Raw genomic sequence first — 14,291 nt, 5'->3', positions numbered from 1 at the left:
GAAAAATTAGTATTAGGATATGTTCATAAAATCCAATGCTATGCTTTTATTAAAAAAAAAAAATCTGTCAAAAACCTAGGAATTTCCAAATATCAGATCAGTTACCTGCTTAATACTGTGCTGTTCTTCTTAGGAGTAGAAAAAGATAAAATTCAACAAGAGCTTTGTAAGCACATAAAGGAGGTACAAGAAATATTAATTCTATGGCAGGCAGATGGTTCAGTTCAAAGATTTTAATATTATTTTAAAAAATATTTGTCATTATCTTCTGACGGGACAGTGCCTGCTATGGTTGTTAGCCAATATTTAAAATGTTTCATTTATTGTAATAAATATACACCAAGACAGATTTAAACAAAGCAACTGCACATTTTCACTGCCAAAATACATCAAAGTTAGAAAGAGATGCTGTACTTTTTCTGCCAAAAATGTGAATAATATACAATATGTCTATTATATCAAAGCTTAAAACTAATATATTTTAAACAAGGCAACTGGGCACACAAAAAGCTGGTTATCAATAATTCTGTTGCATTTTGGATGGATAATTTTCAAAATAATGTCATTTGTGTATTTTATACAGAGAGAATGAACTTTACATTTACAAAAACAAATTTTAAAAGAAACAGTCTCCTCCCCCAAAAGACTGACTTACTGAATCATTCCGACCAAAAAAGGTATATATTGCATACAAGTAATAATCAAAGAGCTGAGACATGAAATGGATAACATCAAAAGCAATTGGCTTAAGAATGTTCATCATCTGCATATATTTACCTGAAAAGAAAAAAAAATAATAAATAGCACAAAATTAAAATCTGTTAGTCTCCAATTAAGAAACCATAAAAATACTTTACCAAAATATTTTTAATGAAATATTACATTCCTGAGTCATACTGGCCATGCCTCAAGTACTCAACATTTATTTGTAGCTCATTTATTTGTAGTTAATTACTACTATACTGAACAGCGCTGATATAGAAGAGTTATACCATCTTGGAAAGTACTACAGGATGGCACTGATTAAAAAAAAAAATACCTATAAAAACTTCTCATGTCATTATATTTTACTGTTTGTCTTACATTTATGGAACTCCTGAACTCTTCTACAATGACACTGTATACAAAGCCAACATAGCTCCTCATCTCTTGGAGATTCCATTTAAAACAAGTTCTTCAAAAATGTTTAGGTGTAATAAGACAAAAGACAACGTATTCTGAGAAAAAGTGGGGTTCTTTTCATAAGCATATTATACACATGTAGCAAAAGTAAAAAACAAACAAACAAGAAGAAAATGTGGAAGACACTCCCCGTTCCCCCGGATCCTAGCCCTGTGAAATCTGCCGTCGGAGGCCAAGAACATTTCTTTATCACCACATCAGAGCTCAACAGTCTCAAAGTGCCAAGAACACGTCCTCCTCATTCCTTCCTTTGGGAGATGCCAGTGTTCCTTTCTTTTTCCTCTACACGTATGATACAGTTACATAAAAACATTTAAAACCCCAAATTTCTGCATTTATAAACTTGTTCATGTGTTTGAAAGGTGCATGGGAGATGGGCTGAATCAAATAACACCCAATAATGAGTACTGAATTGTGTTTTTTAAAGGAAATAACAGGGAAAGAAGCAGATCTATAAAAAATGCTTTTCTGCACAAGTTGTTAAAACAGGCTATTTGCTTTATTTCCAAATGAGCATTCAGGAGCCATCTCTACTTTATGGAACTGCTATGCATTTTAACCTGGTACTATTGAGGACACCAGAATTTAAGAGAAAACACATTAACTGCAGCAGAAAAAAAAAGATAAATTTACTCTAATGGAAATATCTACATCATTTCTTTATTATCTAAGAACTCAGTATATCTGTCTTAATTTACACGAGAAATGAGTTTAAATAATGACGGTCAGAAAGACAAGCACACACACATATCAGAGTAAAAAAAAAACCATCAATTTAGATTCTATTCTTACTCCTGTTTACAAGTCTTTTGTTTCAGAATTATTTTTTGTAATAATTTCACATAATCGAGATTTTTTTTTAAATCTCAATTGAAAAATATTTTGAAAATACACTCATAGAATATTCTGGATCACTATGAAGACATTTCATCGACTGCAAACACATCGCTATTTAAACTGCAACTATTTACCCATTAAATAATGTGATACTGTAAAGAAAAAAAAATGAAAAAGTAGATAATATTACTTTAGTCTGTAAAAGAACATTTCTAGAAGGTGAATAGTAGACAACATCTGGATTGACACATATCCAGAATACAAAGCTCCTCTCCATTCCTAATAAGATTAAACATTCTTCATATTAGTCATCTTAAGAAAGGATATAAAAATGAATTAATAGGTAAAAGCTATTTTAAATATGCATTCAGAAAAAAAAAAAAAAAACCAAACACCAGATGATCCCAACTGGTCTAAAAAAAAAGGAAACATAATCATTCAGTACATTCAACAAACACTTTTTGAAAGCTTACTATGTTCACGGTCTTGTGTTAAGACACAAGAAACTACACAGAGTCCCTGTTCTCTCACAGAGCCCCTTCCATGACTTCACAGGGTCAGACACGGAAGGCAGTCACTGATAAGCAGGCTGCCAGTATACTAACATAGAGAAGAGTAAGAAATCGGTCTTTCCAGTTCTACAGGGTCGAGTAGGCCTTTGGAGGCCTGAGGGAATTTATGCACTCCCTCAGTATTATTGAACTAAAAAAGAATTTTACAATCATTTAAATTCCTATGAAGAGAAGTGGCTGAGAAAGTAAAGGCAGGTACGTATGCTCACCAGAAAATGATAAATCTCAAAACGTTCCTAGACCAGGGGTTGGCAAACCTTTCCTGTAGAGGACCAAAGACTAGATAGCTTAGGCTTTGTATGTCATTCAGTCTCTGGAGCAGATACTCAGCTCTGCTAGTCTTGGTTTCAACTATTCAACTCTCCCCTCATAGCACACAAGCAGCCATGGACGACATGTGAACAAATGAGCATGGGTGTATTCCAATAAAACTTTATTTACAAGAACAGGTAGTCAGACTGATTTGGCCTGCAGGCTACAGTTTCCCAATCCCTGTCTGTACTAGATGACAGAGAGTAGATGGGAGCAAGACGACGGACAAAGAGAACCACAAAGGATGTGGAAGCTGTCTGGTAAGACGTGACTGCTTAGAAGCAACAGGTACTGCAAAGGAACAGGCACAAGACATGGGGCTGAGAAAGCATGGACGGACTGAAGGTCTACATATGGAACAAAGTACCTGTCCACACGCCCCAGTTACTGTTCCTCATCAGCAGTTACAGTACTGTAGCCTCCCCTCCCCTTATCTGCAGTTTCAGTTACCCACAGTCAACCTCACTCCTAGAACAGTAAATAGAAAATTCTGGGAATAAACAAGTCATAACTTTTAAGTCGAGTGTTGCTCTGAGCAGCATGCTGAAATCTCACGCTGTCTGGCACCATCCCTTTGACCAGCACATTCTGCCTGCTAGTCACTTAGTAGCCATCTCAGTTATCAGATCAGCTGTTGTGGTATCTCTGTGCCTGTGTTTAAGGAATCCTGATTTTACTTTATAATGGCCCCCAAATGCAAGAGAAGTGATGCTGGCAATTCGGATCTGCCAAAGAGAAGCTGTACAGTACTTCCTTTGAGTGAAAAGGTGGATGTTCACAACTTAATAATGAAAGAAAAAAAAATCATATGCTGAGGATGCTAAGATCTGTAGTAAGATTGAATCTTCTGTGAAACCATGAAGAAGGAAAAAGAAATTTGTGCTAGTTTTCTTTGTCACACCTTGGACTGCAAAAGTTTCAACCAAAGCAATAAGTGCTTAGCTAAGATGGTAAAGGCACTGAATCTGTACAGTAAGGTACTGTGTGAGAAAGACTACATTTATATAACATTTATTATAGCACATGTTATAATTTTTCTATTTTATTATTAGTATGGCTTGTTAATCTTTTCCTGTGCCTAGCCTAATTTATAAACTTTTTACCACAGGTATGTATACAGAAGAAAAAACATCAACTATATAGTGTTTGCCATGACCTATGGTTTTAGGCATCTACTGGGGATCTTTGAACATATTTCAACACATAAGGGGGGACTACTGTATAGGCTGCCAGAATTTCCCAGACAAAAGCAAAATTAAGCCCCCTAGGAGTTCTTTCTAAAAGAAGTAAAGAATAAACAACACCCCTCCACCCCCAACACTGGCAAATACACTTAATTGAACAAACTTAAAAAAGGAAAAGAAAAGCTAAGGTTTCTAGTGTGGCTATTAGCACCACAGATTAAAATCTTTCTCATTCTGGGAATCTGGAGATCTGTCCCCATAATGTAAAGTGAGTGAGTGAGTGAGTGAAGTCGCTCAGTTGTGTCCAACTCTTTGCGACCCCGTGGACTATAGTCCACCAGGCTCCTCTGTCCATGGGATTCTCCAGGCAAGAATACTGGAGTGGGCTGCCATCCACCCAGACCTGCCCTACTCTATACAAAGTTCCCAGTTAGAATACCTACTAAGGAGAAAGAGCCAGCTCCAACACAGTTCTAATTACTCAGCAGTGGACACCCACAATGGCTATCCAGGCCTTCTATTTTAGGGATAAAAAATCGAAAGTCACCAGGCTCATGAGGAAAATTCAGAATGACAGTAAAAAGAAAAGCTGATGCTAGAGAAAATAAAACAACTAAAGCTAAAGAAGAGGAAATACAGTAATCATGTAAAGCCCTGTAATAGGCAAACATGGCAGGAAGAAAAAGAGTATAGAAGGGTTCTTAAGTATTTAAAGTTATTAAAAATGTGATTTTTTAAAAAAATTAAAGAAATGGGAAAAGGAAGTCTACCAGAAGGTATAGCAAAAAGACAAGAATACAGAAAAATATTGATATTAGAGAAATATGAGAGACGTAAAGGGCCAACTAGAGAGACTGAACACTTGAGTGAGGGGAAATCCAAGAAAAAGAGATTAAAGAAAATGGGGAGGCAGAAATCAAAGAAAAAGTCACAGTTGAGAAACACATGAACCATTAGACTGAAAGGGCAACAAACTACCCAACACACTTAATGAAAAAGAACTCACAGAGACACCAGAGAGGATTCTGAAACATCAGGGGGAAAAACCATAAAAGCTTTCAGACAGAAGAAATTTACCTGCAATAAAATGAATAATAGAACACCAGACATTTCAACTTTCTAAGGAAAAGTTAATTCTCAGTCGACAATTCTATACACAACTAAACTGTCATTCCATGAAGAGCAGAATAAAGACATATTTAGACTGACAAGGATTCAAAACATTTACTTAACACCCTTTTCTGAGAAATTACAATTAGTAGAAAGACAATCAGAAACAAATCAAGAAATTGCCTCCATACTATTGAGAGGGCGCAGTAGGTGGGTGGGAGACATTTGCTTTTTACCACAGGTTCTTCTTTACTAATTAATGCGTTACTGCGAGGGCTTCCCCGGTGGCTCAGTGGTAAAGAACCTGCCTGCAGTGCAGGAGATGCGGGTTTGATCCCTGGGTTGGGAAGATCCCCTGGAGCAGGGCATAGCGGCCCACTCCAGTACTCTTGCCTGGAGAATCCCATGGACAGAGCAGCTTGGCGGGCTACAGTCCATGGGGTCACAAAGAGTCGGACACGACTGAGCATGCACGTATACACGCACTGTTACTGTGAGAGGAGCCACCTTGATAAAAATACAGAAGCATGGTTCCGAAGTTAGTCAGCTGAGCTGAGAAAATGTGGTCTGTAGTTCAGATACACGGCACCCTCTCTTCCTCTCCAGAGTTCCCAACAGAAGCACAGAGGCAGCATGCTTTAGGAACCCAGAGGAAAGTTACCTAATAGGTACCCCAGATAACCAAGAAAGATGTCTCCCAAATTACAAATTTCATGAAGTTCCTACTCCTGCCTCCAACCTCTTACTATCACCGTGCTGACCTCTGTCCAGGAACTGACACTCCTGACATCCTGCACTAGGGCTATGAAGCATGGAAGTCAAGAGCTTACTGGCTCTAGGATCAGACAACCTGTGTGACATATAAGGCATGTTATTTATCACCAGGCTTCAATTAACTGTATATTAAAAAGGTACTCTGAAGAACTCATGAGAAAATGCTTGTCAAATGTTTACATAGCGTATAATAAGAGAGCAAAATGTCTTAGCTACCTCTGCTAAATAAAATAAATATACTCATGAGGAAGGCAAAATGGGAGACATATATATATTTAGGGTATTACATGAAGAGAATCTAACCTAATCTGCAGATGAGGAAAAGCTTCACAGGGGAAGCACTGTTTAAACTCTCTCACCCTTTGCAGCAACATGGATGGGTCTAGAGATGATCATTCTAAGTCAAGTCAGACAGAGAAAGACAAAAATCACATGATATCACTTATATGTGGAATCTAAAAAATGATACAAATGAACTAATTTACAAAACAGAAACAGACTCACAGACATAGAAAACAAACTTATTGTTACCAAAGGGTAAGACAGAGAATAAATTGGGAATTTGGGTTTAATGGAAACACACTATTATATATAAAATAAACAACAAGGACCCACTGTACAGCACTGGGAACTATATGGAAAACAATCTGAAAAAGAAATATATACATATATATGTATGTGCATATGTGTGCTATATATATGTATATGAAACTGAATCATTTCCTGTATATCTGAAACACTGTAAATCAACTATACTTAAATTTTTTTAAAAAGCAAAAAACAAAAACCCTCTCACCCTAAATCTAGACCCTGAGTCCTGTATACTCAAGGGAAAGAGGCACACAGAGGGGCTGGAGAAGAAACCAAGCAGCAGCGTGGACAAGGACTACAACCCAGAGGAACAAGACTGGGCCTGCCTTACGAGCTCATTGTAGGGAATGCAGAGAGAGGAGTGTGAGGACCACAGGGAAGGGGGCCTGGGGGATTTAGTCAGTGAGACACAGCCCCTGTGCAGAGAAGTGAATGCGAGGTAAAAAGAAAAAAAAATGCTGAAAGTGTGCGTGTGTGTGTTAAAAAATTAAAGAGTTCTCAGCGTAAAATTCATTGAGTAGCTACGGAAGCAAAAAGCATTTGGCTGGGTGCTCTATATGCTGCAAAGATGGCAAACTTTCTTCTTCTTGTATAGGAGCTAACAATCTGATGGGGCAAAAGCAAGAACAGGATCTGAGCTGGAAGGATGTTTGTTATCCTTCTAACAGTGCACTGAGTTGAGAGATCCTCAGTGGGTATAAATAGCACATATAGGCCAACTGGAAATGCTACAAATGAGAAAGGTGAATTGGAGGTCAGGGCTTTGTTTCTACCTTGGGGTATTTTAATTTTTAACCATTTTCACACATTACTTTTTCAATTTAAAACACTGTGATAAAATGAAAATATCAATGTCCCACTTATAAGAATGTACCAGTGAAAGAGATTTCTTCCCTCCGAAGTCTGTGTTTGCTCCGTCATATACACTGCCACTCAGCCACGGTCTGACTAAACGTCCCTTGTGTGCATATCCCGGTAATGTTAAATCCTGTGCATGGGTTGGTGTGTATTCTTTCCAGCTGCTAAGGTAATAATTTTGTTGTAAGGTCTGCAGGTTTTATAAGCATAGGTTTTGGCACCCTATCCTCTGCCCCTCAGACTTAACCATAGCTGCTCACATGAGAGTTGCCTCCAGTAGAGAAAATGGTGGATAACAAGGCTACTTCAGTGATGAGACATACACCTTAAAATTTCTCTGCCTCTGTCTGCAAGAAATTCTCAGCCTGACAGGATTTTCTCTTTTCACAAGCAAGCATTCTGGTTGGTCCCCTGTACTTGTGAAAGATTCCAAGCCTTTCTAATAGATTTAGGTACCACCTGTGTGTGTGTGTGTGTGTGTGTGTGTGTGTGTGTGTGTGTGTGTAGGACTGGGGAGCCCCGTTACACTCTTTTTGTCTAATCTCTCCTAAATATCTGCCAAATAAACACTACTTAAAAAGGACACTTTGTATACGCCTTTAATGTTCTCAAATGTGCTTTCCAACCACTGAGAATGAGTTCCTTCATCTTCCCAGGCACCAAAAATTAATCTAGCTTATTTACACAACTGGACTGGCTTTGTAAGAAGAGACATTAGCTTTGCCAGTATTACCTTCAAGTATTTCTATGCAATAATAACAGGGGATGGAGTACTGTTATTTACTAGTCGGAGACCCCCCAGTGAGTGGTTCCCTTAAAGTTCTACTTTATGCTGCTGCTGCTGCTGCGAAGTCGCTTCAGTCGTGTCCGACTCTGTGTGAACCCATAGATGGCAGCCCACCAGGCTCCCCCATCCCTGGGATTCTCCAGGCAAGAACACTGGACTGGGTTGCCATTTCCTCCTCCAATGCATGAAAGTGAAAAGTGAAAGTGAAGTCGCTCAGTCGTTTCCAACTCCTAGCAACCCCATGGACTGTAGGCTCCTCCATCCATGGGATTTTCCAGGCAAGAGTACTGGAGTGGGGTGCCATCGCCTTCTCCGTCTACTTTATGAATACGTACAAAATGAAGATATAGATGCCCCAGGCAGAGAGAAAGTGGTAGGCATGAAAGTCTACTGAGGAATAGTGGCAGCACCTAATCCCAGCCCTAAATGAAAAGACATGCGAGTTAGATGATCCTCCTATGCACTGTGCCCTAAGGACAACTCTAGTAAAAGATCCAGTGGGAAGAAGACTGAAATTACGGTGGTCAGATTCCCTGAATAAGTCCTATTCAGGACTGCTCAGGTTTAACACACCTGCTAGACTAAAGAGCCACAGAATGAAGTTTTTCTGTTTCTATAAAGCCACTGTTCGAAAACAATGTCCACTGTGTTGGTCAGTGATCCTTATGGAAGAATTTGTTGTTATTGTCTTCTGAATTTAGTTCCAGCAGCACACTTCTATCATTATCATATCCCTTTCTTAGATAATGAGAAAAACAGAATGTGTTGTTCCTTCTGATTTGTCTGCATTCCAGGTGGTGCTAGTGGTAAAGAACCTGCCTGCCAGTGCAGGAGATGTAAGAGACTCGAGCTCAATCCCTGGGTGAGGAAGTTGCCCTGGAGGAAGGCCTGGCAACCCACTGCAGTATTCTTGTCTGCAGAATCCCACGGAGAGAGGAGCCTGGTGGGGTCCATAGGGTCGCAGAATCGGACATGACTGAAGCGACTTAACATGAACACAGTTGAATAAAACATGATTTTCCCCTCCTCAGTTTTGTTGTGGCTTCCTATTCGCTTTGACTGAATATATGTCTTTTAGGGTAGAAGGCAACAATGATGACCTCTAGTCCTTTTTGAACTAGGTAAGGAGACAACTTACCTTAAATGTGGTTAAGTTACCATTTAATGTGGTTGACTGTATTATTTTCCCCAACTACCTGTTCTTTTCCACCTCCACTCCCTGAAGAGGACTGTGCATCCTTGTCCAGTGCCCTGGACTGGCAGTTCCTTCCTGCGACAGAAGTTCACTTCTCTACCACGCGTCAAGCCTGACTTGCTACGACCAGTGACATGTTACAGGAAGTCAGGGCAGCACATCAGAGTGGCAGCTTTAAGAGTCATAATATGGTTCAGCTCTTGTTCTCCCCATATCCCAGATTGGTGCTACTTTTTCAGCCTGCATCGCAGAATGAAGACACACATGGGGCAGAACCAAGAGGCTCAGGAGTCAATATGCATCGTGATAAATCATGATAAGGCCACTGATGTTTTAGGGTGTTTTGTTACTTCCACATAACTGAGCACAAACTGACTTCATTCAACTACATCCCAAGCAGTGTGTCCAGACACTGTAATCTACAGTGAGTACAGAGGACTGATAAGGATGACAAGGACTTTGGAATACCCAACAATGAGGACCATATAAGGGAACCAAGCACTGCTACTGCTGCTGCTGCTAAGTCGCTTCAGTCGTGTCCGACTCTGTGCGACCCCAAAGATGGCAGCCCACCGGGCTCCCCCATCCCTGGGATTCTCCAGGCAAGAACACTGGAGTGGGTTGCTATTTCTTTCTCCAATGCACGAAAGTGAAAAGTGAAAGGGAAGTCACTCAGTCATGTCCGACTCTTTGCGACCCCATGGGCTGCAGCCTACCAGGCTCCTCTGCCCATGGGACTTTCCAGTCAAGAGTACTGGAGTCGGGTGCCATCGCCTTCTCCGAGGAACGAGGCACACTGACCCTGAAGAATGGACTGGGGAAAGGGAAGCAAAAGGAAAGGAAGGACACTATAGCTACCACCACATATCAGAAAAGAGGCCACATGGGAAAAAGGAGAAAAAAGTATAGACTTAAACTCTTTTTGCTTTTAAGGGCATATCTAAGACCAAGAGGTAGAATTAGACAGTTATTTTGGTTTACTATGAGGGAGAGATTTCTACCAATTATATCAGTCTAAGACCAGAATGAGGAGTCTTGCAAACTAATAATGGTTTCAGCAATAGGAAGACATGAAACAGAGACTACTAGATGGCCAACATATATTAGATGCAGTAGAGAAAGAAATCCTCTTTTTATGGGAAATTATACAAGATCCCATGGACAGAGGAGCCTGGTAGGCTGCACTCCATGGGATTGCTGAGTCGGACATGACTGAGCGACTTCACTTTCACTTTTCACTTTCATGCACTGGAGAAGGAAATGGCAACCCACTCCAGTGTTCTTGCCTGAAGAATCCCAGGGACAGAGGAGCCTGGTGGGCTGCCGTCTATGGGATCGCACAGAGTCGGACATGACTGAAGCGACTTAGCAGCAGCAGCAGCATACAAGATCATCTCCTCAGAATTCTTCTAATTCTGACTATAAATTCTAGAGAATAACTCATGATTGCAGGTTCAGTTAGCTCTCTTGGATAAGGAAGAAAAGCTAATTTCCCTGGCAATAACCAGCCATATAATAGCTTTTTAGAATCTGCCATTTTTCTGTGTCATAAAAATATAAACTTTTTCTTTTCTGCTCAATTCATTATTACTTTTCCACACTATTTTTCCTAAAGAAAGTGAGACTTCTAAAAAAAGAAACTTCCATCTTTATCCCATTCATTAATGAAATTTAGAAATTATCTTTGGGAACACAAACTTTTTTTATTAGAGCTAAGAGTAATTAAACTAGGCAACAGGAAATTATCATCTCCATAAATAGAACACAGAGATTTTTATAGAAGTCACTAAGATTCCTGACTGGTATAGGTAACTTAATTAACATGAGAAGACATCTCTATAACTTATTTGTCAAACGTACAGACTTATTTGTGAGATACAAAGGTTGAGATAGCATATAAAATGTTGAAGTACTGATATTAAATATCCCTATCATCTTCAAACTTAAATATTTCATATGGCATTTCTAGGTTATTTGCCTTCTACAAAATCATCAATAAGGGTCTTATCTGTAATATGAATAACACTTCCCATGGTGTGAACATTTAGCTTGTAGAACTCTTGTGTCTGAAAAATGCCAGAACAATCACTATTCACTCTGCCTATCTGACAAGACTGTGAATATCAGTGAAACAATAAAATACAATACTGTATAAATACAAAACTGGTACTACCATCATCTCATATGGACCTTTAACTCACACAGAGAATTTTTCCACTAGACTTCTATTAATTGGAATATTTTACAAAAAGTGGAAGACACAAATATTAGTAGTTAAGTAAAAAAGAAAAGCTGACATTAGTATTATACTATTTGGAACAATTAAGATGAGAAACCACTGACATAAGAGAATCTTAAATTCTTCACTGAGGTGGGTACTGGACTGCACAATGAAAACCCATTTGGTAATAAATGTAGACTAATCTAACTGCTATAATAATTTTTTTAAAAAAGGAATAGCTACTTACCAACAAGCCTTATTACATTCAATGTTGTATTTGTTAAGATGGGTGCATTCACTTTATTTAGACTGTAATCTGATTTCTTCCTGCTTTTTAGGGTCTCTCGAGAAACACTTGATATGAGAAAACAAAACAGATTTCAAATTAGGGTTGGCAAGTAGTAAGTCAATAAGTTATTCAGCTTAGGATATAGCCTTCCTTCCCTAATTAGCTATTGAAAATCTTACCATGTATCAGTTGGGGATACAGAGATGATCCTCCTGTCCTTACAGAGGGGAAGAGAAATCAGTAAGCCAAGAAATAAAGGACTCTAATGTATTTCTTCAGTTCTCACACATTATCAACCACTAAAAGAAGCTGTGTCACTGAATCAGAGCAATGTTTTCTTAGGTCTCCCAAGCCAATAGAAATAAAAGCAAAAATAACAAATGGGACCTAATCAAACTTACAATCTTGCACAGTAAAGGAACCATAAACAAAATTAAAAGACAACCCATGAATTGGGAGAACATATTTGCAAATGATGGGACAAGGGCTAACCTTTCAAAATATACAAACAGCACACAGAAATCAATAACAAAAAAACAACACCCCAGTCAAAAAATAAGCAGAAGACCTAAACAGACATTTCTCCAAGGAAGACATACAGATGCCAACAGGCACATGAAACGATATTCAACACTGCCAATTATTAGAGAAAGGCAAATCAAAACTACAGTGAGGCTATCACCTCAAACCAGATGGAATGGCCATCATCAAAAGTCTATAAATAATAAATGCTGGAGAGAGAGTGAAGAGAAGGGAACCCTCCTACACTGTTGGTAGGAATGTAAATTAGCGCAGCCACTATAGAGAACTATATGGAGGCTCCTTAAAAATCTAAAAATAGAGTTACATGACCCAGCAATCCCACTCCTAGGCATATATCTAGAAAAGATGAAACCTCTAATTTGAAAAGATACATGAAGCCCAATTCTCACAGTGGCACTATTTACAATAGCCAAGATGTGGAACCAACCTAAGTATCCATCTACAGATGAATAGATAAAAGTATGTGTGTGTGTGTGTATATATGTAAACCCATACCCCCACATATGCACACACACATACACAGACAAACACACCCATACAATGGAATACTATTCAGCCATAAAAAGAATGAAATAATATTATTTGGAGCAACATGGATGAACCTACAGATTATTACACTAAGTTAAATAAGTCACACGAAGAAAGACAAATACTATAGGATATCACTTATATGTGGAATCTAAAAAACAATACAAATGAACTCATTTATGAAACAAAAACAGACTCACAGACATTGAAAAAAAACTTATGGTTATCAAAGGGGAAGTGGTGGGGAGTTTAACTGGGTATATGGGATTATCAGATGCACACCACCGCATATAAAATAGATAAAAAAACAAGGATTTATTGTATAGCACAGGGAACTGTATTCAATACCTCATGATGAATGGTAATGGAAAAGAATTTTTAAAAGAATGTATATATATATACACATATATATGCATAACTGAATCACTTTGCTGTACACTGACAACTAACACAAAATTATAAATCAACTATATGTCATTAAATAAATAAAAAACAAAAAAGAAGATATGTCATTTAAAAAAAAAGTGTTCTAGGGAAATTACACATCAACTGTATCAAGCATTCTGATTTCAGACCTACAGATATGAAAGACACTTCACTTAGAATCTGAAATAGGTATAAAGTATAATGGTAAAGTCTAGGGTTGCGGTGATTGGAGAAGGAAATGGCAACCCACTTCAGTGTTCCTGCCTGGAGAATCCTAAGGACGGGGGAGCCTGGTGGGCTGCCATCTATGGGGTCGCACAGAGTCAAACACGACTGAAGCGACTTAGCAGCAGCAGCAGCAGGGTTGGGGTGACCGTAATAAATTCAAAGGAAAAGCAGAAGATATACGGTAACTACAGAAGAAAAAGGGACAACATGTGACAAGGCCAGAGGTGAGAAAGCAATATACTCAGAGAGGCATAAGGAGTTGACAGTGGTAGCCTGGAGAATGCATGAGCAGAAGGAAAAGTAAAGGCCAGACCACCGAAAACAACGGAACGTCATGATGACAAAGAGCATGAACCTTATCTTAACTGCAGTGGTGAGCCATTAAGCATTTTAGCCAGGAAAAAGGCACAGTCAAATTTTATATGAAAGAAAAATCTAAATTTGTATCCAAGAATGGATTAGAAAGGGTTAAGACTAGAGATGGGAAGCCAAGGGAAGGGGATTGATTCAATGATCTGCACAGACACTTTTCCTTGAACTAGGATGGCGGCAGTGAAATACAAGAATTTTAATAAATTCAAGAGACACTGAGAAGTTGAAATTGACAGTAACTGTCAACTGGTTGGCTGGCTGAAATTAGTAGTTTACATTGTG

General features: G+C 38.7%; 1 protein-coding gene across 3 annotated transcripts in view; it reads right to left on the bottom strand.

The window, feature by feature from the left end:
• The window catches only part of VPS50 (VPS50 subunit of EARP/GARPII complex), a 131,061-nt gene that overhangs the window by 21,309 nt on the left and 95,461 nt on the right, over nt 1–14,291 (bottom strand). For all 3 annotated transcript variants that reach the window (XM_006078319.4, XM_045166346.1, XM_045166345.1), the window contains exons 20-21: nt 11,871–11,977; nt 656–777 (exon numbers count right to left, since the gene is read on the bottom strand). In XM_006078319.4, coding sequence (XP_006078381.3) covers nt 656–777; nt 11,871–11,977 — 229 coding nt within the window. The remainder of the gene's footprint in view (nt 1–655; nt 778–11,870; nt 11,978–14,291) is intronic.

Source organism: Bubalus bubalis, chromosome 8 (assembly GCF_019923935.1).
Source record: "Bubalus bubalis isolate 160015118507 breed Murrah chromosome 8, NDDB_SH_1, whole genome shotgun sequence".
Classification (NCBI taxonomy): domain Eukaryota; kingdom Metazoa; phylum Chordata; class Mammalia; order Artiodactyla; family Bovidae; genus Bubalus; species Bubalus bubalis.
This window is presented reverse-complemented; position numbering and strand designations above follow the sequence as displayed.